This window comes from Pseudogymnoascus destructans (genome assembly GCF_001641265.1).
Source record: "Pseudogymnoascus destructans isolate 20631-21 unplaced genomic scaffold scaffold_6, whole genome shotgun sequence".
Lineage (NCBI taxonomy): Eukaryota > Fungi > Ascomycota > Leotiomycetes > Thelebolales > Thelebolaceae > Pseudogymnoascus > Pseudogymnoascus destructans.
Window position 1 is genome coordinate 503,447 of NW_020167525.1, and position 27,214 is coordinate 530,660.

A 27,214-nucleotide genomic window follows, 5' to 3' on the forward strand; every position below is an offset into this window, starting at 1 on the left:
TCGTCCCAGTAGCCGCCCTTGGGGAAAGGGACCAGATTCCTTCGAACTCCTTTCAAGGGGTACCCAGCTTCGCGCGCCGTGCATTGTTGGTGTTTGAAGATAGTTGCCCGCGTCAAGCCCTCGAGTTTTAAAATAAAATCACGGTTAGTGTACAATAATGCCAGAATCGCAATTTGGGTATTTTGGATGCGGGATGAGAGTTGGTAAATATGGACATTCGTCGTCCGATGCAGGGGGGTGTGTATGGCTCGAAATAGAGTCGTCGGTTAAATGATCTGCCCTGCGATAGACGCGCTCCTAAAATGGTGGCATGTGGTTGGCTATATTCGATTCTGTAAACAATAACTTAACAGAACGAACAGACCATCATCGTCTCAATAACCCCCCATATACCCAGATTTACACTCAAACCCCCAAAATGAAGGTTGTTGGTGCTCCATCCGATCGACTGGGTCTGTTATTGGTCCCCTTGCCAGCCCCCCGACCCCATACCCCGTGATTTTGAGTTCTAACCGCCCGTCAAATCCTAACCGCTGACATTTGAGATGAGACAACCGCCCTACACAACCTCCACAACCCAACAGGCCAGTCATAGACCTCGCTCGGCCCGGAATTTGCACTTGCTCGAACGTCATGGACTGTCGCGCCTCCCTACGGCGTTTATCCTCGTTTCACCTACCCTCGATGCAGGGCTCTCATCCTCGTCTCAGCCTGTCGCCACAGCCAGGGTTGGACTAAATCCGTTCCATGACCCTGGAATCGGTCGGCGATGGGTCCCCGGGAGCGTCGAGAGACGGTTTGTTTCATGCTTTGTTGGTGGTGGATGTCTGCAGCTCGTCTGGCCCTTGGTTTCTACATATAAACTGGCCGGGCACCGACCCTTCATGGCCCTCTTCTTTTGTTTCTTGCTTCAATCAGTCAACCCTTCAATTTCCACCAGCCCGTTTCCTATTCTTCGCTTTTTTTCCTAGTCCTCTCTCTCGTCTCGGGTTATTTCAATTCATTTCCTATCGACACTACGCTCTATCCTCCTGGTGAGGTCCTTAATACGTAATCCGCTTTCGTTCAACCATCTCCACTCTTCTCATTCGACCACACGCACTCTCTCACATCCGCACTTCTTATTACACCTATCCACACTTTCGTTCGACCATCTTCCTGGGCGACCCATCCGCACTTTCGTTCGACCATCTCCAGGGCAAATACCATGCCCAAAACCAGCCGCGCTTCAGTCAGCCAAGGTCAATACCGCTCGATTCCCGTCGCTATCGCAGACCAGACAGCCCAACAGCACTACTACCCCATCACCACCACCGCAACCATGCAGTCCAACCTCGGACCCCAGCGCATGACCCACATGCACCAACAAGCACCCTCATACATCTCCAACCCCCCGATTCTGGCATCAGCACCCCAATACATCCCACAGTCCGCCCCGATCCCCATCTCTACCCGCTCCTCCTCCGGCGCCTGGGCCCCAGAGGACGACATCACGCTCATGACGGCGCGCACGCAGGGCCAGAACTGGGGACAGATCCAGGACGCCTACTTCCCCAACAAAACTGCCAACGCGTGCCGCAAGCGCCATGAGCGGCTCATGGACCGCCGTAACTCGGAGGACTGGGACACGCTCAAGTTCGAGGCGCTGGGGAAGGAGTACATGGCCATGCGCCGTGAGATCTGGAGCCCGCTCGCCGAGCGCACCGGCGACAAGTGGGCCGTTGTCGAGGCTAAGGTATGTGATAACACTCCTACTTCGGGCTACTATGAACGAAGTCTAACATAAACAGGTTCTCGGAAGCGGTCTCAAGAACCTTCAATCTGCAGCGCGCGCCTCTACCCGCCGTGCCCGGCTCTCAGCTTCGCACGACGGCCAGAACGCACCCCCATCCTACACCGACGACAGCGCGATCGAGATCGAAGACCTGGACGGGCAAGACTTCAGCGTCAGCCCCGACACGGACTGCGGCTTCGACCCGACACGCCAGCAGCAGCAGATGCAGATGATGGGTGCGCAGATCCACCAACAGCAACAACAACAGATGATGCGCGAGCAGCAGCAGCAACAGCAACAGCAACAGCAACATCGCCGGAATAGACAGTACATAGGGGGACAGGTCATGCATGGACGCGGACACAGCCATCACAACAGCCTCGGGAGCGCGACAAGCGAGCGGAACATGGGCATCCCGAGCATCATTAATAGAGGACCGGCCGGAGTTTAAAGAGGGGCAGGGGAGGCATCATCGTTATATCTTTTTTTGGCATTTTTTTTTCCCTTTTGGTTCGACATTTTCATTTGTTCATTTTTTTCCTTTGTCTATTTTTCATTTGTCCTTTGTACGATTACGAATTTGCTGAATAGGCGTTCGGAGCATTGTGTCTGTATTGTACAGTCAGCGGGTTGTGATGCTATTCATTCTGGCGCAGAGGCGGCGGCGGCGTAACGTGGCGAAAAATTGGCAATATCCATGAGAACGAGTGAGCGAGAGAGAAGAGGAAGGAAAGAAAGAAAGAAAGAAAGAAAGAAAGAAAGAAAGAAAGAAAGAAAGAAAGAAAGAGAGAAAGAGAAAGTGGGAGGGAGTGATTTGAAGAGGCATAGCTAGCAGAAATACCAATAACTTAGTAACGTAACGTATGGGGAAGTCTGACATATGAGGTAGTCGGACATATGGGGTAGTCGGACAAAAATGCCCTACCACCAGCTTAGAATCTTCACACTGTCCACCATGAAAATCCAACAACCTTACAGCCGTGCTCAAATGGAAGACAACATCCAAAAGGCCATTGTTGCGCTTCAATTGAAGGAATCCAAATCAATTAGACTTGCTGCAGAGTACTTTGAAGTTCCCAAGTCAACTCTTGCTGATAGGATGTCTGGGAAGAAAACGTGTGCTGAATAAAGTTTTTGTCATAATATCCAAGAACATCCAAGATTAGTGTGGCAATTCAGTGGAAAGTGCTTACAAAAGCAGCCGTCATACCCCGCAAAATCAAGGCTGCTACCGGCCTGTCAACTACTAACCACAAATAAATAATAGAGAGTACGACAACACCACGTTCTGTTCAGCTTCAACTTTCCAATATTGTCCGACCGCGCCGCCATGATTCTGGCCTTACTGCGACATCATGGGACAATCTCAATCCCAAGCGGACACCCGCCCAGCTACCGCTGAAGAGCTGAGTAAACAGCTGGTGAGACATTCCCCATTCCCAATGCACCCTCTATACCCCTCCTCCAGGCACCCGTCAGCTAACCCCTCCTCTCTCTCTCTCCAGGCCCAAAAATTCGCAACCCGCTGCTTCACCCCTCTCGAGCTCTACTCCTTCCGCTACGTCTTCCGCAGCCTCGCCGACACCTCCGATGGCATCCCATACCTAAAAGAGGACACGCTCACACGCTTCCTCCAGGTCCCTGATGCCCTGGGCGTCGCGCCAGTGCTGTTCCAGATGGTCTCGTACCTGGGAGCGTTCCCGTTTTCGGCAGGGGCGCCGGCGGTGCTGGGGTTTGAGGAGATGATTGTTGTGGTGGTGATGTTGACGGAGAGGTATGGGAAGGTGCTGAGGGCGGGGGGGAGGGGGAGGAATGTGTTGCTTTATCGGAGTTTGACGGTCTTTGATCGGTTGGACGGGAAAGGGGGGGGGGATAAGGGTGAAGAGGAGGGTGAGAAAGAGGTTGTGGAGGGAGAGTGGGAGGAGGTCAATGGGAATGCGAAGGCGTATGTGGGCTTCGCCGTGGACCAGCCGGCCAACGACGAGGAGGGCGATGATGACGACGATGGACTTGCGCTATCGGCATTGGAGACTCTCGGCGCCAATGATGTCTTCAAGCACTCCGACGCACCCCTGATATCCCACTGCTCAATCCCCGTGGACAACTTCCGCAAGATAATCATGCTCCTCCTCCTCATAGCGCCATTGGAATCCAGTCAACCCTTCCCGGACTACAGTGACCGACTCTCAGGCAACAACCTTGAGCAGCTCCGTGCAACAGCCGACGCCATACTTTCTGCCTTAGTCAACACCGAATCCGACACCGCCATAAAATTCCACGCCTGGAACACCGTCATCCCCGCCTTCCTACCCAACCTCTTCAACGGCTTCTCAGCCCTCTTCTCACATTTCCTCTTCTCCAAATCCCTCGACCTCTCCAAGCGCAAGGCATCGTCTCCCATTACCCCGCCCGTCTCACCACCCACCTCACCCCCTTCATCGCACACGCTCCGCCGACCAACCACACCACCACCACCACCCCCGCTCATCCCTACCGCCGTCGCTGAAGAAGCCGAAATCCTCGACCTAACCCTCCTCTCCCAACTGTCTTTCTTCTTAACGCCCACCACTCTCTTCCACCGCCTCCGCCTCCTGTACTCCGGCGGCAGCACTGGCTTCTCCATGCGCAGCTTTGAAACGCGGGTCTTCAACTGGCGGGCCCCCTCTCTCCTTCTCGTATCGGGTAGCAGGCTACCCGCCATTCCAGAAAGCAGCAACGAGCGCGCCTTTGCCGATTCTTTGCCCCCAAAACGGTTACCTGATAGCACGGCCGCCAATCCCAACAGACTAGTCTTTGGCGCCTACATCCCCCAAACCTGGCAACAAACCTACAAAACCTGCCTCTCCGACCCCGGCACAATCCTCTTCCAACTCGCACCAACCCACACCATCCACCGCTCTACCTTCTCCGACCAACTCTCCTTCACCCACCCCCCCCTCTCCCACCCGGGCATCGCGCTCGGCTCCCCGCATCCAACCTCCAAATCCGCCTCCGGCACCGCCAACCCCGCAAAACTCGGCCCAGTATCCCTGCACATAGACGCCTCCTTCGAATTCGGCGTCTTCACGCATGACTCCCGCGGCGGTGGGGCATTCGAGCCCGCTTTAGGTCCCGGTGGAGGGGATTGGCAAGAGAGGTTCGCGATTGAGAGTCTGGAGGTGTGGGGGTGTGGGGGGGAGGAGGAGGCGGAGGAGCAGAGGAGGAGGTGGGAGTGGGAGGAGCGGGAGGGGGAGGCGAGGAGGAGGATTAATTTTGGGAAGGGAGATAGGGAGGCTGATAGGGCGTTGTTGGAGATGGCGGGGATTATTGGGGGGGGGAGGAGTGGGGGGAGTATGAATTAGGGGGGAAAGGGTAATGTGTAATGGGTTATGAGTTATGGATGATGGGTATTGCTACTCTGACCTGACAGCACGCCTTCAATAGCCCAGCCAGCCGCCCGCAGACAAAACCAAACAGCCGTGTCGTAGTGGGGCGTAGATAGATTTTGGTATTTCTTAGGGAATCAGTATATGTTTTTGTGCATGTAATGGGTTTGGGCCGTCTAGTGGTCATCTTAGAAAGTAGTCCGTTTACAGCAAATCTAAACCGCCTAGTTGATTATGCTAACCCCAACCAAACTAAATGATCCATCTTAGCAAGCGATCTCATAATGGTAATGAAATTTCTTTCACCTTCGTATTGTAACCGTCGGAACGGACCCTGAGGTTTATCTTACGGTCGGGAATCTCTGCCTCTTCTACAATTATACACAATCAATAAATGAGCTCAAAGTGCCCATGGCATCTAGTCCATATAGCGTATCCTCTTAGAAAGAGTACTTAGCACAAAAGAGCTCTACCGTGATGTAGCATATAACGAGACCTCCTTCAAAAGGATTTAGAATGAGAACCCTCGTAACGTTCGGATCCTACATGGACCCTAATGCAAACGTGATTCCCCTTCCTCCTATTAAAGCACCTCACTACTCTACCCTATAGTCAAACGGACCTCCCTACCCTACACAAACACCTATGGACAGGCAATAGGACACCCCCTCGCTTCGCTCGTAGGTGGCGACAGCGATCTGTGCACGCGAAAGCGATATGTGCATGTACACCGCCACTTTGATACATGGATGAAATAATAATATTTGTCGTAACAACAACCCTCCACGCCTTTGAATAGCGATCCAAGTCGAGCTGACCGTCTTATTGAGGCCCAGCAGTTCTACTTGAAACAACCAGATACTTATACAATTACTTGGGTTGCCTGCAAGTTTAATGTCAACCGTGAGACACTCCGACGCGGGGGTCAAAACCGAGTTTTATATCAAGTACAAGATACTGCAGTTTGTCAATTTATATATGACTAACTTAAGCGTGGGGTCCCTCCAGACCAATCAATGGTTTTACGGGCTGTTGCGGACCTACGACCCGATCGTACGATCCCATCGCAACGGTGGTTACAACGCTTCCTTAAGGCACACCCTGAATTCCACTCGATTCATACGAAGTCTTTAAATATGCATAGAAAGCATGCACAAAAGAAAGAGGTGTTTGAGGAATTTTTCCTTACATATAACGCACTTATTACAAAACACAACATTAAGCCATATAACTTATAGAATGTTGACAAGACCAGCTACATGATTGGATGTTATAAATCTACAGCTGTTATTGTGCCGATTGGCGTAAAGCAATGGACTGTTGATAATCCTAAGAATCGGCTCTCTGTTACTGTGATTGAGGGAGTAAATGCAAGTGGTATAGCAATTGCAGAAGCCATTATCATTCCGGGGAAACTTCATATGGACTCATGGTATAATGATAACCTTAAGCTAAATGAAGAGACTCCTTTATCAAATGCCTGTAAATGGCTGGCAGGTGTTGCAAGTCAGATTTTCCACATCCCTAGGTCGACCATAGAGTCAAGCCTCAGCCGCCTACGCCTACAGAAGCCATTACGAGGGGGTAAGAATAGGGTGCTTTCTACAGCTCAGACAGAAGCCCTTAAGGAATGGATTTTAGAGCAGTATTACCTAGGGCTAGGAGCTAATAGGCATATGGTTTACGGGGCAGTATGTAATGGTGGGTGCACCAGATGTGAGAATCTAGCCACCCAAGGAAAGGGATGATTTTACTAAGACAACACACTGTCTTAGGAAACAGAGCCAAAGGGTTGTAGCTTAGACTATTCCACAATGCTGCAATCAGGTGTATGATGTAGTGGAGTGGTTTAGACAAGTTGTAACAAATGTTGAGTCTGAGAACTCAGGATAAGTCAGAGGTTAGCATCTCACTGACTTTTCAGAAACAAGGAGTAACAAGGAGTAACAAGATCAATGCTTGGAAGCTTGGAAAAGACGTAGGTATATGTGATAGTCGATTTAATGTATTGTCTGCTTGCCCTTTCTAGGGTGCGTCATGGGTGACCTGGACCACTGGTTCCCGTGGACCAGACCGGACCATGGTCTGTCTGGTTCCAAATTCTCAGACCACGGTCTGGTCTGGTCTGAAGCCTCCAAACCTACGGTCCCCCACCAGTTTCTTGGCAGACCGGTCACAGGGTTTAACATGCCTATAAATCACTGTGGTGATATTTGCGCCTTAACATTTCAAGTGGATATTTTACAAGTAATTTAGACAGATAGGTTGGTAGTTAGCAATTACTATAATTGTTACTATATATCTACATTATGCCATGACTCCTGAATTTCGCGACGTGTTACGGAATTGGCTTGATTCAATTGATGGGACTATTTCTCTTTGAAGAATTTGAGCCCCATTATTATTATGTGGCCTCTTTGCAATAGAAGATGGCCTTGTCAGTGAAGGTAATTGATAATCACCATCGTTTTGACTTGGTGGTAGCCCTACTACCTCATCATCTAACTCTTGGTAGTTTGTATCAAATGTAGATGTAACAGCTTGACTCTGGCATTGGCGTTGTGTTTGCTGGACCCTCTGTAAGCCATGGAGCTCTCGTCATTTTTGGATAAATGCTAAACGTTCCTCATTCCTGTAATGGTGGGTGCACCAGATGTGAGAATCTAGCCACCCAAGGAAGGGATGATTTTACTAAGACAACACACTGTCTTAGGAAAAAGAGCCAAAGGGTCGTAGCTTAGACTATTCCACAATGCAGCAATCAGGTGTATGATGTAGTGGAGTGGTTTAGACAAGTTGTAACAAATGTTGAGTCTGAGAACTCAGGGATAAGTCAGAGGTTAGCACCTCACTGACTTTCCAGAAACAAGGAGTAACAAGGAGTAACAAGATCAATGCTTGGAAGCTTGGAAAAGATGTGGAAGTATGTGATAGTCGATTTACTGTATTGTCTGCTTGCCCTTTCTTAAGGAAAGGGCAATCCTATTTATGCTAAAGGAGTGTAGTTCTCTCATTTTCCAAGACTTTCCATGACTAACCAAGCTTGGTAACTGTAGTCGACGTAAGAGAATCCCATAGAACCATGTCCTAGGTTCCTAGCCTATAGGAAGTGAAAGGAGGTCCAAGGTCAGAGTACCCCTATAGACAGATTATGTCATAACTTAACCAATCTTGTGGGTAACTAAGGAGCGATGACGTGTAATGAATCATAGACGGTTGTAGAAGCTTTTGGAGCTATCGTTCATGTTCCTAGGCCTCTAGTTGCTAGAGATATGTCATGTGTAGTATTAGCCCAGTAACTAAGGAGTGATGTCATGTAATGAATCATAGAGGGTTGTAGAGATATGCTATGTGGTCATATCGGCATAGTAACTAAGGAGCAATGATGTGTAATGAATCATAGAGGGTTGTAGCAATCGTTGAGTAGTATTGCTCTTGTTGTTGGTGTGACAAGCCAAAATATGTATAGTGACTTGTAGGTTTGAGGAGGAGATTTCTAAGTTTGCTCTTCAGTTTGATAGCAAACTGAGTGCAACAAATGTCAGTATGACAATTCCACTGTGTCTTGTTATGAGTATTTGGCATATTAGAGCTTCGATCAGGAATATACTGTATTGCCATCTTGTCTTGAATAGCGTCAACCATAGCGTTATACTCTTATTTCCTCTTCAGTCATATTAGTAGAATCAATAATATCAGTTACTGAATAGTGTTCAAATTGCCGCTCTCGTTCAATCTTCTGTCGGTAATAAACAAGCATAATTGCCCGTATTGTTTCAGGGGCCATTCAGTTCCGCTTGTAATTACACACTGTCCGGGCAGTGCTAAAGACTCGCTCAACAAGAGCTTCTGAAGCTGGAATACAAAGTATATCCTGGGCCATAGCTGCAAGGCCAGGAAATTGTCCTTCGTTATATTTCCACCATAGTAATGGTGGTTGATTGGAGGCTGCTAATAATAGTTAGTGGTAATTACTATAATTATTACTATAAACTTACGGAGGGCAAGGTACTGCTCTATCTCTCCTCCCTGATCAGTATTTTGATTCCAAGAGTTATAACTTCGTTTCTGGTTTAATAATAAAGGCATTGGGTCTATATCAAGTTCGCTATTTTGGTCTTGGTATTGCCTTGATCGTTCTTGGTTGGCGTAATGTTTAGTATATAGCTCCCAGAATTGACCTTCAAAATGCCCCGCCAATTTTTAGTTGGGTTTAGCCAACAATAATCTGGGTTAAATACTTCCATCTTTAATCATGGAGATAGAATAGTGTCATACTGACATTCGTTGCACTCAGTTTTGCTATCAAACTCAAGAGCAAACTTGGAAATCTCCTCCTCAAACCTACAAGTCACTATACATATTTTGGCTTATCACACCAACAACAAGAGCAATACTACTCAACGATTGCTACAACCATCTATGATTCATTACACATCATCGCTCCTCAGTTACTGGGCCGATATTACCACATAGCATATCTCTACAACCTATGATTCATTACATGACATCACTCATATGTTACGGCTATAGTAACATGATGTCATGGTTACAGGGCCAGGGCCTAGTAACGTGACGTGTGAGTCACATAACGTGACGTGTGAGTCACAGTGGGAAGCGGGGTAGGCTGCCATGTGACGGGGCTAATGGATAGTTGCAGAAACTAGTGGACATTGGATAGTTGAGCTATCCACGAACTATCCTGAATATCTAGCTATCCGCCAACTATCCAGATTACCCATGAGGCACGACGCCACTATATAAGTAGATAGTATTTCCTTAGATAGGAGCTTCGTGCTCAACTCAATACAGTATTTGTTATATACTAGTAACGTGTTACTTGAAGCCTTTGTGTCTGATCCCCTGCCTCCTCTGATAAGTAAACCTTTATGCAAGAGAACCTCTGTGTCTTCTATCGTTTAGAAGTCAGCGTTACACTGATTCATTACACATCATCGCTCCTCAGTTACTGGGCCGATATTACCACATAGCATATCTCTACAACCCTCTATGATTCATTACATGACATCACTTATACTACCACATGACATATCTCTACCAACTAGAGGCCTAGGAGCATGAACGATAGCTCTAAAAGCTCCTACGAACCTCTATGATTCATTTACATGTCATCGCTCTTTAGTTACCCACAAGATTGGTTAAGTTATGACATAATTTGTCTATGACATAATTTGTCCATAGGGGTACTCTGACCTTGGACCTCCTTTTACTTCCTATAGGCTACGAACCTAAGAGATGGTTCTATGGGATTCTCTTACGTAGACTACAGTTACCAAGCCTGGTAAGTCATGGAAAGTCTTGGAAAATGAGAGAACTACACTCCTTTAGCATAAATAGGATTGCCCTTTCCTTAAGAAAGGGCAAGCAGACAATACAGTAAATCGACTATCACATACTTCCAGGTCTTTTCCAAGCTTTCAAGCATTCATCTTGTTACTCCTTGTTTCTGAAAAGTCAGTGAGGTGTTAACCTCTGACTTACCCCTGAGTTCCCAGACTCAACATTTGTTGCAACTTGTCTGAACCACTTCACTACATCACACACCTGATTGCTGCGTTTTGGAATAGTCTAAGCTACGACCCTTTGGCTCTGTTTTCTAAGACAGTGTGTTGTCTTAGTAAATTCATCCCTTCCTTGGGTGGCTAGATTCTCACATCTGGTGCACCCACCATTACACCTTGTCTGCTTCAAGCTTCAACTATTTCTATAGCAGCACTTCGATACTACAATGGAGGATGACCAAGCTCCTACAACTACTGCTGTACAGCAGATGCAACAACTGTTTGCCTTTATACAAAATATAGCAAACAAACTTGAGAATTTGGAAAACACCTTTCAAGCCAAACACTTCAGCAACACAATCCTCAACTCAGACACATCATACAGAGCTTCCCACAGCTCCTCTGGCTATGTCGGGTACCCCAGGTGCACTTCCTAAAGTGCAAACACCAGATTTATACCATGGAGACAGGAGGAAGTTGAAGGGATTTCTTATGCAACTGGACATCTACTTCACCCTCAGGCCTCATCAGTTCACCTCAGACATTCAGAAGATATATTTCGCTGCCAGCTACCTCCGTGGATCTGCATTCAACTTCTTTGAGCCATATCTTAGAAGACTTAGTGGCAACAACCAAAATACCACTACACCTTTGATTACCTCTTATGACCAGTTTCAAGAGGAACTTACCAGGACCTTTGGAGACATCAACGAAACTGCTACAGCAGAAAGAGAGCTACAGAAGCTATGTCAAAAGACCTCTGCTGCTCAGTATACAACAGAATTTAGGAGAATCACTTCTCACTTGACTTGGAATGAAGAAGCCTTAGTCTTCACTTACTACCAAGGGCTCAAGAGCTCTATTAAGGATGAACTCAGCAAAGAAGAATGCCCTACAACACTTCAAACGCTTATAGAGAAAGCTGTCAGACTTGATGATAGGCTTTTTGAAAGAAGAAAGGAGAAGAACCAAGACTGGCATCCAACTGTAAGGACACAGGGAATACGGCTCTCCGTAGGTGCATATGGGAGTGCGAGTCGGAGGTGATGCTGTATTCTATCCTATAGGTCTACTACGAAGGATACAAAAAAGATGAAAGGGGAGCTTATAGCTTCCTACCCCTTATGTACCTAAATGGGGTCCGACTCGGCTAGGCCTTAGCGTACCGGTAGATCCACTCCCGTCTGCCGCCCGAATCGACCCCGACCCTAGAACATCTATGCTGCTATACTACTATGTCGCCTATTCCGCGTTGTCTTACGGGTCCGAGGGTACCCCGTGTAAGGAGGCATCCTTACACCAACAAGAAATTTCAACAATTACACCTCTACACCAACTGCTAAGGACTCAGCACCTGAACCTATGGACTTAGACGCCTCTATAAAGAGATCTACACCAAATCCAGCACCTCAGCCTACAAGAAGCCCTCAAAAACTGAAAAGGGGTAAACTTACTCCTCAAGAAAGAAAACACAGAATGGACAACAACCTTTGTTTATACTGTGGCAAAGGGGGGCACAGAATTCAGGAGTGCTATTCAGCACGGGGGAGTGCTGATTCAAAACATATAGCAGCCTCAGACACAGTCACAGCTGCTATTCCTGAAAAACTTGAAAAATCCCCACCAGGCACAACTTCAACTGAGACTACAACTTCTCCCCTAGACAACAAAGATGTGTCGATGGTGCTTTCTCAGAGTTTCACACACCTGTTAATCCCTATTCAACTCCATTTCAAACAACAGGTGTTATCTACAAGGGCTATGATAGACTCAGGGGCAACAGGCAACTTTATATCTCAAGACCTCATCTTGACACACCAGTTACCTACAATTCCCAAACGCACTCCAGAGTTGCTCCGAGTCATTGATGGAACTCCTATCAGTTCAGGTTCCATTACCTGCAACACCCCAGTACTCAAACTTGAGATTCCCCTAGGAAAATCAACATTTTCAGACACCATCTCTTTAGATGTTATACCAATAAAGTACCCAGTCATCCTAGGTCTTCCATGGCTTCAAAGGCATGATCCAACTATCAATTGGAAGCATTTATCGCTTGGGTTTAGCTCAAATCCTGAGCTCAATACTGAAAAAACCCTTCAAGCCTCAGTTACCCCTATTCAGGTCCAAGACTCAGACTTGTCCCAGATCAAGGATTTTGACCAAACTATGGACGATATATCATCTCTGATATGGGTTAAACCTTTCCAACCTGTCCTGGAGATAGCAGCTACTTCAGATTTGGAGAAATCATCTCAGGAGGTCATTTTGCCTTTAGCATACCAAGACTACCAACATCTTTTTGACAAGGCAAAGGCATCAATTCTGCCAAAGCACCAGCCTTATGACCATGAGATACCACTCGCAGAAGGCTCAATGCCTCCCTACGGCCCTATCTACTCTCTATCTGAATTAGAGCTGAAAACTCTCAGAGAATACCTAGATGAGAACCTTAGTTCTGGCTTTATCAGACCTTCTTCCTCACCAGCAGGAGCTCCCATTCTCTTTGTCAAGAAGAAAGATGGCTCCTTGCGTCTCTGTGTTGATTATAGGGGCCTTAATGCAGTCACTGTTAAAAACAGATATGCTTTACCCCTTATCCCTGAGCTCATGGATAGGCTCTCTTCAGCAAAGATCTTTACCAAGTTAGATCTCAGGGGAGCTTATAACCTGATACGCATCAAGGAAGATGATGAGTGGAAGACAGCATTCAGAACACGCTATGGTCATTTTGAATACCAGGTAATGCCTTTTGGGCTTGCCAATGCACCTGCTTCTTTCCAAGCTCTCATGAATGATATTCTAAGACCTTACTTGGATATCTTTGTTGTTGTCTACTTAGACGACATTCTTATATACTCTTTAGACACTCAAGAGCATATTCTACATGTTAGACAAGTCTTAGAGAAGCTATCTCAAGCACAACTCTTTTGCAAACTTGAGAAATGTCTTTTCCATATGTCTCAAGTTGATTTCTTGGGACATAGAATTTCAACAGAAGGCATTCAGATGGATCCTGAAAAGACAAAAGCAGTACAAACGTGGCCTATTCCTTCCAGCATTAAAGAGGTTCAGTCTTTCCTTGGGTTTGCCAACTATTACAGGAGGTTTATACCAAGATATACATCCTTGGCTTTACCCCTTACTCAATTACTTCACAAGGATACTTTGTATCACTGGGATAAGACACAGCAAGATGCTTTCGATGCTCTTAAAGGAGAATTCAAAGAAGGGAAAATGTTACTACACTTTAACCCCTTGAAACCTGCCACTCTTGAAACAGATGCCTCAGATTTTGCTATTTCTGGAATCTTATACCAAGCTCCAAAGGACAAACAAGAAGAGCTACAGCCTGTGGCATTTTACTCAAGAAAGCTATCAGCAGCCGAACAAAACTATCCCATTACAGACAAGGAACTGCTTGCCATAGTATGTTCTCTAAAGCATTGGAGATGCTACCTTGAAGGGGCAAACTATCCTATCACTATTTACAGTGACCATTCAAATCTCTTGACCTTTACAACCACTAAACAGCTCAATCGACGACAAGCAAGGTGGTCTGAACAACTAGGAGGTTTTGACTTTGTTATAAAACATGTCTCAGGGGCCAAGAATCAAAGAGCAGATCTCCTCTCAAGAAGACATGACTACCAATTTCTGCTAAAACAAGCAATACAAAGGCCCTGCTAGACTCTACAAAGCTTATAGCAGCATCTTTAAGCAACCCTCGCACTACAGAGGACTTAGAGGGAAACTTATCCCCTCAAGACCAAGTTGCCCCCATTACCTCTTCTCAGGAACCAGAGACCTTTAAAGACTATACACCCTCAGCAACACTTCTTAAAGCATTCAAAGATGCTTACAACCATGATCCCTTTGCGAAAAGAACTTTGGAATACCTCCAGAAGAAAGGCTCCTCTCTTGAGAAAGTTGGACTACAAAATTTCTCAAAAAATCAGCAAGGACTTCTCTTATTCAAGAGCTATATCTATGTCCCAAGGAATAAACGATTACAGCTACACCTCCTACAGCAGTTCCATGATGCTCCAGCTGCAGGGCACTTTGGCTTTGCAAAAACTTATGAACTTCTAACAAGAAAGTTCTACTGGCCTAGTCTAAGGACTACTCTTCAAGACTATATATCTTCTTGCACTACTTGCAACTTGAACAAACCTACATGGCAAAAGCCCTATGGCCTCTTGCAGCCTCTACCTATACCAGAACGCCCATGGGACTCCATATCCATTGACTTTATAGTCAAGTTGCCTCCTTCTATCCCAAAAGGGGGTGCTACCCCTTATGACTCTATCCTTGTGGTGGTAGAAAGGCTCACAAAAATGGCACACTTTGAGCCTTGCAATGAGACTATCACAGCTTCTGAACTTGCGTGGCTATTCCTCAAGGTGGTCTTTAAATATCATGGAATTCCTGGACACTGGATCTCAGATAGGGGAGCAGTTTTCACTTCAAACTTTTTTAAGGAGTTCTCTAAACTCTTAAACATGGAACAACGCTTTTCTACAGCTTATCACCCTCAAACAGATGGCCAGACAGAGAGAGTCAACTCTGTACTTGAACAATATCTAAGAATTTATACAAACTATGCTCAAGACAACTGGGTAGATCTTCTCCATCTTGCAGAATTTGCTTACAACAACACGGTCTCTAACACCACAAAAGAGACACCTTTCTATGCAAACTATGGTTATCACCCTAGGTTTGAAGTGGCAGAACTTAATTGTCCTGAAAATCTCAAAAACCCTTCTGCTACTGAAAGAATCATCTACCTTAAGGGCCTCCAGGACTATCTCAAGGTCCAAATACAGTGTGCACAAGACGAGCAGGCTCAGGCCTTTAACAGGGGGGTGGTTGCACCACAATTCAAAGTTGGTGATCAAGACTTTTTGTCTAGAAGACATATCACAACTACTAGACCATCAGACAAACTTGATACTAAAAGACTTGGACCCTTTAAGATCACAAGGACTATTGGCAAGAATGCTTTCGAGCTTGCATTACCACCTATTTGGACTATCCATAATGTCTTCCATGCATCTCTCTTGTCTAAGGCACAAGAAAGTTCCTTAAGACCACTTCAGTCTCCTCCACCTCCTGTTCTGATTTTGGATCAACCAGAATATGAAGTAGAGTCTATCCTTGACAAAAAGACACTTAGAGGTCAGGACTACTTCCTCGTTAAGTGGAAAGGCTATCCTACAAGTAACAACACTTGGGAACCTAAGAGAAATCTAAAAAATGCATCCAAGCTGATTCTAGAATTTCTTTCTAAGAAAGCCACCTGGCTAAAGGGCAGGCACACAGCTAACAAACGTCCTTAAGAGGGGTATCATGTCATACTGACATTCGTTGCACTCAGTTTGCTATCAAACTCAAGAGCAAACTTGGAAATCTCCTCCTCAAACCTACAAGTCACTATACATATTTTGGCTTATCACACCAACAACAAGAGCAATACTACTCAACGATTGCTACAACCATCTATGATTCATTACACGTCATCGCTCCTTAGTTGCTGGACCGATATTACCACATAGCATATCTCTACAACCCTCTATGATTCATTACATGACATCACTCATATTACCACATGACATATCTCTACCAACTAGAGGCCTAGGAGCATGAACGATAGCTCTAAAAGCTCCTACGAACCTCTATGATTCATTACACGTCATCGCTCTTTAGTTACCCACAAGATTGGTTAAGTTATGACATAATTTGTCTATGACATAATTTGTCTATGACATAATTTGTCCATAGGGGTACTCTGACCTTGGACCTCCTTTCACTTCCTATAGGCTAGGAACCTAGGAGATGGTTCTATGGGATTCTCTTATGTCGACTACAGTTATCAAGCCTGGTTAGTCATGGAAAGTCTTGGAAAATGAGAGAACTACACTCCTTTAGCATAAATAGGATTGCCCTTTCCTTAAGAAAGGGCAAGCAGACAATACAGTAAATCGACTATCACATACTTCCACGTCTTTTCCAAGCTTCCAAGCATTCATCTTGTTACTCCTTGTTTCTGAAAAGTCAGTGAGGTGTTAACCTTTGACTTATCCCTGAGTTCCCAGACTCAACATTTGTTGCAACTTGTCTGAACCACTTCACTACATCACACACCTGATTGCTGCATTGTGGAATAGTCTAAGCTACGACCCTTTGGCTCTGTTTTCTAAGACAGTGTGTTGTCTTAGTAAATTCATCCCTTCCTTGGGTGGCTAGATTCTCACATCTGGTGCACCCACCATTACAAATAGGACCCTTCCTTTTCTTCGACGATTGCGGAATGTGAAGCTGTAGGTTTTTGTTGCTGCGGCGTTGTTGTGGTATTTCAGGAGATTGAGGGGCTTGTTGTTGGATCCATTCACTTTGACGGTGTGGAGGAGAAACTGGACTTGGTGGGGTAGACGGAGGTTCGGACTTGGTGGGGTAGACGGAGGTTCGGAATTGCGACCGGGCCGATATTGTTCCGCTTCAGAATCTGAAGCCATGGAGCTATTAAGGTTAATATAAGTATTACTATAAGGTAGAGGAACTAACCAACAATCTACAACCGATTACATATTGAGGGTTTGCTGAAAATAGGAAATAGTTGTTTGGTGAGGTTATTGTCAACAACACCTTCTCGCTTAAGCGAGAAGTCTTAAGCTTCACCTAATATATGAAAATAGGCATTCAAGTGAATTTTACCACAACAACAGCCTTATTAACGTGTTTTACCCACCACTTCTTCTTCTTCTTAATTTTCCTTCTACCCACCACCACTTTTCTTCTTCAACCTCCAAACACCACACCACAACACCACACCACAAGCCAGAACTATTGAGATCATCAAAGTAAGTCTACTCTGTCATTTTCATCTATTCTTATAGTAATAACTATAGTAACCAGCCTCTCCCTCATCATGGTTGGCAAGCGGAAGTCCCCGGCCAAAAAATCCACGAATGAATTCACCAAGCGTGTCCAAACACGCTGCAACAATATGGATGACCATAAACTCAAGATTGATAATGCAAAACGCGCTGACACTGCTGCGATTGTATACGCTGTCAAGAAACTCAAGGCTACCCAGCAATTCAAGGATATGAGTAAGGTGGAACAAAAAGAGAAGCTCAAGGCAAAGAAGGACAAGATTATTCTGAAGCGGTATGTCTCTTAGATCATCTTATAGTAATCATTATAGTAACCATAGAACAGCACCCAGGATGGTACACATGCAAGCCTCGTACAGCAACAACTTGGAATTGGTGAAGGTGGGGGGGCGTATGCTATATGGGACGATGGAAACAAAGCTTGGGAGACTGAGAATGGGGATGATGATGTGGCACAAGAGGCAATGTGGCGCCAGGATGACGCTGCTGATGGAATTGGGATGAAGGAGCTGAGCACTATCCAGGAGAAGGTTGAACAACAAGCTGGAGACACTCAAAAGGTATAACCAACTTCCAATCAATACCTCTCTACTGTAACGCTGACTTCTAAATGATAGAAGACACAGAGGTTCTCTTGCATAAAGGTTTACTTATCAGAGGAGGCAGGGGATCAGACACAAAGGCTTCAAGTAACACGTTACTAGTATATAACAAATACTGTATTGAGTTGAGCACGAAGCTCCTATCTAAGAACTAACTATCTACTTATATAGTGGCGTCGTGCCTAGTGGACTCCTGGGAACTCACTCGAGTCCTCGGAGTCCTGGACTCTTAGGATTCTTCTCATCATCCTGCGAGTCCGTCACGTGACTCGAGTCCTCGGAGTCCTGGACTCTTAGGATTCTTCTCATCATCCTGCGAGTCCGTCACGTGATACTTTCAGAACTACTATTCCCCACTGCCCCTCCAGGTACCAGGGCCGGTCTCATGCGACCTCCCTCCTTCCTGTCCTGTAGTTGGCCAGCCTTCTTGTTCCGTCGTAACATCTATATGTTAACACTAATATACATGCAGAAATACCAAGATCTTGCCTTTCAGATCTGGCGGAAGAAGTGGGCTAAAGCATATCGCTTTACCTGAAGATCATCAACAAAATCAACACCGATCCCGACTTCTTGCAGAAGCTTCCACCAGCTATTGACCCAAGCACTACTAGGTATGACCTTATAGTAACGTACATGTATAACGAGTCGGCCACCCAAGCGAGTCGGCCACCCAAGCGAGTCAGCCACTTTCCACCATTTCCACCACCTTTTACTTTGCAACTATTTCCCTCTACGTACAAAAATGGAATCTACTTCAAATGAAAGCCGTATAATCCTAGCAATTGAAGCTCTTAAAAACGACCCTAAACTTACCGAACGAGCTGCAGCAGGTATCTATAAGGTTCCCCGGGCGACTTTGGCCGACCGACGCACTGGAAAACTATCAAGACGCGATATAACTGCAAATAGGAGGAAGTTGACCAATACTGAAGAGAGTGTGCTTCTTGATCGTATTATTGATCTAATTGAGCAAGGATTTCCGCCCCAGCTCGAAGATATACAAGATATGGCCAATTGCCTCCTTGGGGTATGCGACGCAATGTGTGTTGGCTCACGATGGGCAGGGAACTTCGTACGACGCCAACCAGCCCTTAATATGCGTTTTCGACGTCAAATTGACTACCAGAGGGCCCTAGCTGAAGATCCTAAGATTATACAAGCTTGGTTTGCACTTGTACAGAATACAATTGCAAAATACGGTATTGTCAACTCAGACATCTACAACTTTGATGAGACTGGGTTTTTGATGGGAATGCTCTCGCATGCTAAGGTTGTAACAACCTCTGATCGACAGGACAGACCTCGTACAAAGCAGCCTGGCAATCGGGAATGGGTTTCTGTAATCCAGGGTGTATGTGCAGATGGCTGGGCAATGCCGCCATATATCATTGTTAAGGGCAAATATCACCTCCTCTCCTGGTATACCAACGGCCAATTCCCACCAACCTGGCGGATCCATCCGAGCGAAAATGGCTGGACTACAAACGCTATAGGCCTAGATTGGTTGAATCACTTTGAGGGATGTACTAAGCCTCGTACAACTGGTGGATATAGACTTCTAATCCTCGATGGCCACAACAGCCACCGGGCTACTGAATTCGACGATTTCTGCAAGCTTAACAATATTATACCGCTTTGCATGCCTCCCCATTCATCGCATATCCTCCAGCCTCTCGATGTAGGCTGTTTTAGCCCTTTAAAAGCTTCGTATAGCAAGGCAATTGAGCAGATGATGTGGAGGCATATAACTCACATTACTAAATACGACTTCTTTCCTGCCTTCCAGCAGGCCTTTTTTGCTTCAATGGGAGAAGAGAATGTACGAGCTGGCTTCCGAGCAACTGGCCTTGTTCCATACGACCCTGAAACAGTAATTTCTCAGCTGGATTTTAAGCCTAGAACGCCTACACCGTCAAACTCTCGGCCAGGAACCGCTACCTCCTGGGGTCTAAAAACGCCAACTACAGCAATTGAGGCTGTTCAAAGCTCTACTACCTTGAAATCTAGGATTGCTAGGCATCAGGGTAGCTCTCCAACCCATTTATATAATGTAGTTGACGCCCAGGCTAAAGGTATCTCAATGCTAGCACACAGACTAGTCCTTCTTGAAGCTGAGAACCAGGAGCTTTGTACAGCAAATGAGTTACTAAGCAAACGCCGGAGGGCTAAAAAGAGCCGCCTACAGCTTGGAGGTTCGCTTTCAGCACCTGAAGCTAATGCGATACGGCTAGAAAAGGGTATAGTTGATGCTAGGAGAGAAAATACACGTAGGGAGGGTAGTTCTACAGAGCGGGCTCAGCTACGTACTCGGCGTTGTGGCAACTGCAGCCAAACTGGTCATAATTCGCGAACTTGTCAAGTAGTTTGGGAGACGTCTGAAGATGGCGATTCTGAGTAGTTTTAATTGATTTAAGGCATTGTAGTTGAATTGATTTATATAATATATAGGTGGTCAGTGGAAAGTGGCCGACTCGCTTGGGTGGCCGACTCGTTATACATGTACGTTAATATTTATAGTAATCAGCTAACATACCTAGGATCTACTATGATCATATCCCACTGCACCTTTACTTCATTGGCGTCTGGAGGAACTTTTTCTCTTGGACCTGACCGGTCTGGGCGGTTTGCCCTGGATTTCCAACCCAGACCGTGGTCTGGGTTGGAAATGTTTCGGACCGCCCGTCTGAGACCGCCGGTTCCCCATGATGCACCCTAGCCCTTTCTTAAGGAAAGGGCAATCCTATTTATGCTAAAGGAGTGTAGTTCTCTCTTTTTCCAAGACTTTCCATGACTAACCAGGCTTGGTAACTGTAGTCGACGTAAGAGAATCCCATAGAACCATCTCCTAGGTTCCTTGAAAGGAGGTCCAAGGTCAGAGTACCCCTATAGACAAATTATGTCATAACTTAACCAATCTTGTGGGTAACTAAGGAGCGATGACGTGTAATGAATCATAGAGGGTTGTAGCAATCATTGAGTAGTATTGCTCTTGTTGTTGGTGTGACAAGCCAAAATATGTATAGTGATGTTACGACGGAACAAGAAGGCTGGCCAACTACAGGACAGGAAGGAGGGAGGTCGCATGAGACCGGCCCTGGTATCTGGAGGGGCAGCGGGGAATAGTAGTTCCGAAAGTATCATGTGACGGACTCGCAGGATGATGAGAAGAGTCCTAAGAGTCCAGGACTCCGAGGACTCGAGTGAGTTCCCAGGAGTCCACTAGGCACGTGACGGACTCGCAGGATGATGAGAAGAATCCTAAGAGTCCAGGACTCCGAGGACTCGAGTGAGTTCCCAGGAGTCCACTAGGCACGACGCCACTATATAAGTAGATAGTTAGTTCTTAGATAGGAGCTTCGTGCTCAACTCAATACAGTATTTGTTATATACTAGTAACGTGTTACTTGAAGCCTTTGTGTCCGATCCCCTGCCTCCTCTGATAAGTAAACCTTTACGCAAGAGAACCTCTGTGTCTTCTATCGTTTAGAAGTCAGCGTTACAAGTGACTTGTAGGTTTGAGGAGGATATTTCTGAGTTTGCTCTTGAGTTTGATAGCAAACTGAGTGCAACGAATGTCAGTATGACACTTCTATCATTTAGAAGTCAGTGTTACACCCAGTAACTAAGGAGTGATGATGTGTAATGAATCATAGAGGGTTGTAGAGATATGCTATGTGGTAATATCTGTAATGGTGGGTGCACCAGATGTGAGAATCTAGCCACCCAAGGAAGGGATGATTTTACTAAGACAACACACTGTCTTAGGAAACAGAGCCAAAGGGTTGTAGCTTAGACTATTCCACAACGCAGCAATCAGGTGTATGATGTAGTGAAGTGGTTCAGACAAGTTGCAACAAATGTTGAGTCTGGGAACTCAGGGGTAAGTCAGAGGTTAACACCTCACTGACTTTTCAGAAACAAGGAGTAACAAGATGAATGCTTGGAAGCTTGTAAAAGACGTGGAAGTATGTGATAGTTGATTTACTGTATTGCCTGCTTGCCCTTTCTTAAGGAAAGGGCAATCCTATTTATGCCAAAGGAGTGTAGTTCTCTCATTTTCCAAGACTTTCCATGACTAACCAGGCTTGGTAAATGTATTAGAAATCAAGTGCGACCCACAACTAGCTTGCTAATCATGTAGTGAACGTAAGAGAATCCCATAGAACCATCTCTTGGGTTCCTAGCCTATAGGAAGTGAAAAGGAGGTCCAAGGTCAGAGTACCTATAGATAAATTATGTCATAACTTAACCAATTTTGTGGGTAACTAAGGAGCGATGACGTGTAATGAATCATAGAGGGTTGTAGAAGCTTCTAGAGCTATCGTTCATGTTCCTAGGCCTCTAGTTGGTAGAGATATGCCATGTGGTAGTATTGGCCCACCCCCTTAAGGAGGATATTTTCTTAATAACTTGTTCAATGAGTGTCCAAATGATATGCCGTGATGTATGTAGCATAAACAGATGTAGTAGAAGAGTTTGCAGCAATCGTTGAGTAGTATTGCTTCTGTTGTTGGTGTGATAAGCCAAGATATGTATGGTGACTTGTAGGTTTGAGGAGAGCAGTACGCAGCGGTATCATTATCTGACGGTACTATATTCCTCTAAAAGAGTCTATCGCCCAAAATTTACCCTTAGCCACGGCGAAAGGGCAAAGATGCTTATTTTTAGTAGCGAGGATAAATATATGGTCTCTAGTGGCATTCGGAAAGTGAAAGTTTGGAACCCAGAAGAAGGGACCCAAGTCTTTAGTTTTGATACTAATCACCAAGCTATAACACTTCTCTTTATAGACGACATCGCTCCAAGACGGAGCGATGGCAATGGACCGATAGTATCCATATCACAGCCGGCACCCAGAGACCTCGTCAGCAACCTGGAAAAGCGTTGCTATCTCCAGGTTATACTTTGAATGAGAGCTCAAAGTAAAACGTCAGCTGAGGTTTGGACGACAATGGGCGATAAAATCGGACTCCTAATAAATCACGAAGGTGATAGCAACACAGCCATTTTCAACCATCCTCTCTACGCGGATAATTTCGTTTCCATCAACCACAGAGGCATGCGCGTCTACGCTTGGGCCAGTTCCCTAGAAGCAGAACTATCCGTAGAAACATTACGCGCATTAAGCTTCACAGCCACTCCTCCTTCACCAGCTCTCAAACAAGCTCTCCACTTTGAAGATTGAGTTTCAGTATGACAACGTTGTCTTTCTAGCGGAGTTCTAAGCAGACTTCTAAGCCTGTAGCATCTTGGGTTCTTTAGTTCTAAGCTTCTAGCTAGGAGCAAGGGTTAGAATTAGGCCCTTCCTTTTCTTTAATGATTCCACACCTAGACCACGGTCTAGGTTAGAAATGTTTCAGACTGCCGGTCTAGGACCACCGGTTCCCCATGACGCACCCTAGAGGTATTGAATTGCAATGTCGTCGTTTGAATACCCACTGTCATTAACGATAACAAGATTATATGAGTTACACTTAATTACTATATAAAATACTATGTACGGGAATGCTGAGGGTTTTGGTGAGAGTAGCGGTGAACATATGCAGGTTGAATTTGAGTTGCCGCATATTGCTTCCCCTCGCTTCGAGTTGCCGCACATTGCTTCCACCCACGATTATACTTTGTACAACGTGAACCCCACTCCCGCCTCTACCCGCACCCCCCGCCCTACAAACCCCACGTCGCCCCATATCTACATCAACACAACAACAACCTCAAATTACAACATACAATGTCGTTTATCCTTCCCTTACTATCGTCCCCTGACATCCCCTCAGCTGCAAAGTCAGAAGCCATAACCCGAATCCTCTCTGACCCCGGCCTGCCCACCATCTCACCCCCAGCAACCTCCTCCTTCTGGCTCTCGCCCCTCCATCCTGCATTCTCTACATCCCCATCGCCCCCACCTCCAGATGCTGAAATTGTCATCATCGGCTCCGGCATAACCGGTACCTCCATCGCACGGCACCTCGTCCGATCCCAGCGCTCCTCGTTGTCGAAACAAGACAAGAAACAAAATCCCATCGTCGTCCTCGATGCTCGCGATGTATGCAGTGGTGCCACAGGACGCAATGGAGGCCACGTGAACGAAGTCGGATGGGAGGAGTACGGGGACCTAGTGACGCGGTACGGGCGGGAGGAAGCGAAAAAGATCACGCGCTTCCGGATGGCGCACGTGGATGAGCTTATGCGTGTTGTTTCTGAAGAGGACCTCAGCGAAGAGTGCGGGATGAGAGTCGTGGAGTCTACGTGTGTGTTCTATGGGAAGAAGGGATGGGAAAGGGGGAAAGCGGCAGTCAAAGGGTTCAAGGAGGACTTCGGAGGGGAAGTAGATGCTTGCAAGACTACTGAGGGGGCAGAAGAGATGCAGACGATGGGGGTACCGGGGGCATATGGAATTATCAAGGGCAAAGCTGGAGCGATGTGGCCGTATCTTTTTGTATCTGGTGTGCTGGCGAACCTGAAGCGCGATGATGAGGGGTTCCATGTTTGTGCGCATACGCCTGCGACGAGTATTTCAATGTCTGAGGATGGACTTTTCATTGTATCGACGCCGAGGGGTGATATCAGAGCAAGGCATGTCGTCCATGCAAGTAATGCCCATATTGGCCACCTAGTTCCGGGATTTAGAGGGAGGGTTTATCCGCTACGTGGGCAGATGTCGGCGCAGGTGCCGCCACAGGGATTTTCGCATCAGGGGGAAGAGAGGTCGTGGAGCTTTGAGTATGATGTCGGGTTTGATTACTTGACACAGTTACCGAAGAGAGAAACTAGAGGGGATGAATGGGACGGTGGAGGGGAGATGATGTTTGGAGGTGGGTTTGTGCAAGCAGGGTTTAGTGGCCTGGTGGAGATGGGCGTCGCGAGCGACGCGGAGTTAAATGAGAATGTTGCGGAGCATTTGAGGCAAGGTCTTGGGAGGGCATTTGAGAATGTCGGGGGAGATGGGTTTGAGGTGAAGAGCATGTGGACGGGGAATATGGGGTTTAGTGTTGATATGCTTCCCTGGGTTGGAAAGCTGCCTGGGTCTTTAACTGAGAGGGGGTCGGGACAGGGAGCGGAATGGGTGAGCGTGGGGTATTCGGGGGAGGGAATGGTGAATGCCTGGCTGTGTGGTAAGGCATTGGGAATGATGATACTCGGAAAGGAGGAGAGTATTAAGGGGTGGTTTCCGCAGAATATGGGGATTTCAGAGGTGAGAATAAGGGAGTCAGTTCTGGAGCGGTTTGTGGAAATTGGGAGCAAAGGTCTAAACGACAAATAGTAGCAACCCATATATTCCGAACATAATACGAGTTACTGTATTCTAATAGCCTTGACTTGCGCTCCCAAAGTACTTGTCGGCGTTACAGGTTCTATGACTCCCGTACATTATGAGAACCAAGGCTCCTCGAATTCCAATCCCCTGCTGAAAACAAGTATGCCATGCTTCATCGCTATTATAAACTCTCGCCTTGATGGCATGTATTCAATGATAAAGCCTCTATCACTGCTCTGCCACTTCGAAAGCAAGAAAAAATGCCTCATAGCTCCATGACTGCTTGTCGTGATTCTCGCCACATCAAGGCTACACACCCATAAATCGGTATCAAGGAAAAATACGAGACTCCCAGCCGTGGCAATAATCTGCTAAATCCTATCCGAGTGCTTGTCGAAAATGGGGATGGATATGTGTAATGATGTACGGTTACGCTCGCGCTACATCCCACTGAGCCAAAAAGACTACAGTATTCCGGCTCGCCCGGAATACGCGTAACACGCTTTATATACCACATGTACTGTAACGGCGGCACCCCGTTACAATATGGCGAAATGCATCTGAAGTAGAGATGCTGAAAGCAGGCCATATTTTCAACGAGGCAGAGTCAGGGCAAGACGTAGAGATGGTGTTGTTTTTGTGGAGATGGGCGGCAAATTGGGAATGCTGTTGGTGCTTCGACTGCGCTAGTGCGAATTCTTCGTTCAAGAGACAAAATTCTTAGGACTCATCATTGGAGTTAATGGAATTCACATGGATCCTGGAAAGGTGAACACTATACTCGATTGGAAAGCACCAAAATCATTACGGGACACGCAAGCTTTTATCGGATTCTGTGTGTTCTATCGAAGGTTTATGAAGAACTATTCAAACATTAGGAAACCACTTGTCAACTTAACGATCATTTTGCTATATCTGCTTGTAGTCCTGCTTCTCGAAGCTTTTGTAGAACCATTTTGACATGCTTAACATGTTCCTCCTTACTTGTGCTATAGACAAGAAGATCGTCCATGTATGCAGTGACGAATTTGTTTATGTATTCCATTAATGTTTCATTCATATATCGTTGGAATGTTGCTGGGCCATTTGTAAGTCCAAATGGAAGAACTTTGTATTTGTATGATCCAAATCGAGTTTTGAATGTTGTCAGATCTTTGTCCTCCTCTGTCTGCATGCGAATTCGATTAAAGGCATGTCTAATATCATTCTTTGTAAGATATTTGGCACCTGTGATTTGAGCCAATGTTTCATCAATGAGGGGAAGTGGGTATGAGTCTCTCCTTGTGATTGCATTTAGTTTGCGATAGTCTACACAAAATCGAAGTCCACCTCCTGGTTTGCATACAAATAACACAGGTGAGGCAAATGGTGCTTTGCTAGCTTCGATGAATCCTTTGGTAAGATTGTCCTCCACGTATTTCTTCACAAGATCAAGCTCTTCTCGAGACATGTTATAGAGTGGTGCACGCCCTAATTTCGAGTTCCCTTCTAACACAATGTGATGGTCTGCATATCTATGAGGCGGGAGCTTGTCTGCAGCCTGTTTTGAGAACACATCGAGATATTTATGGAACTCCTTTAGGAGGATCAGCTTTGGGTCGATTTCTTTCGTTTCCTCCTTTGCTTGTTCAGCGAATATATCTTTAAATGATACTGCAAAAACCTTAGCTCCTTTCTGCTTCCGAAGCATATTGAATGGTGCAGCTCTAATCATTGTAACAGTGCATGTGTTCTTGTTCTTATAATGAGGTTGGAGGGCTGGCTTCGGAGCTTCTTTATCTTGTATTTGCTTCT

General features: G+C 46.1%; 4 protein-coding genes across 4 annotated transcripts; all 4 read left to right on the plus strand.

The window, feature by feature from the left end:
• The first annotated feature begins 345 nt into the window (after positions 1-345).
• Positions 346-2,527, plus strand: VC83_03326 (uncharacterized protein). Its single transcript, XM_024466974.1, has 3 exons — positions 346-452; positions 551-1,735; positions 1,791-2,527. Exons 2-3 carry the CDS (start codon positions 1,208-1,210, stop codon positions 2,223-2,225), a joined length of 963 nt encoding a protein of 320 aa, XP_024325784.1. The 5' UTR covers positions 346-452; positions 551-1,207; the 3' UTR covers positions 2,226-2,527.
• A 163-nt stretch (positions 2,528-2,690) lies between these two features.
• Positions 2,691-3,034, plus strand: VC83_03327 (uncharacterized protein; the record flags this gene model as incomplete). Its single annotated transcript, XM_024466975.1, has 2 exons — positions 2,691-2,890; positions 2,941-3,034. 2 exons carry the CDS (start codon positions 2,691-2,693, stop codon positions 3,032-3,034), a joined length of 294 nt encoding a protein of 97 aa, XP_024325783.1.
• A 95-nt stretch (positions 3,035-3,129) lies between these two features.
• Positions 3,130-5,297, plus strand: RTC5 (Restriction of telomere capping protein 5; the record flags this gene model as incomplete). Its single annotated transcript, XM_024466976.1, has 2 exons — positions 3,130-3,195; positions 3,280-5,297. 2 exons carry the CDS (start codon positions 3,130-3,132, stop codon positions 5,113-5,115), a joined length of 1,902 nt encoding a protein of 633 aa, XP_024325780.1. The 3' UTR covers positions 5,116-5,297.
• An 18,534-nt stretch (positions 5,298-23,831) lies between these two features.
• On the plus strand, positions 23,832-25,474 carry VC83_03329 (uncharacterized protein). Its single transcript, XM_024466977.1, has one exon. It carries the CDS (start codon positions 23,894-23,896, stop codon positions 25,424-25,426), a length of 1,533 nt encoding a protein of 510 aa, XP_024325779.1. The 5' UTR covers positions 23,832-23,893; the 3' UTR covers positions 25,427-25,474.
• Positions 25,475-27,214: the final 1,740 nt, after the last annotated feature.

Coding starts and splice junctions, on each gene's coding strand:
- VC83_03326 (XM_024466974.1), top strand. CDS start 1,208: ATGCCCAAAACCAGCCGCGCTTCAGTCAGCCAAGGTCAATACCGCTCG. Junction 1,736..1,790: donor GGGCCGTTGTCGAGGCTAAG/GTATGTGATAAC, acceptor TAACATAAACAG/GTTCTCGGAAGCGGTCTCAA.
- VC83_03329 (XM_024466977.1), top strand. CDS start 23,894: ATGTCGTTTATCCTTCCCTTACTATCGTCCCCTGACATCCCCTCAGCT.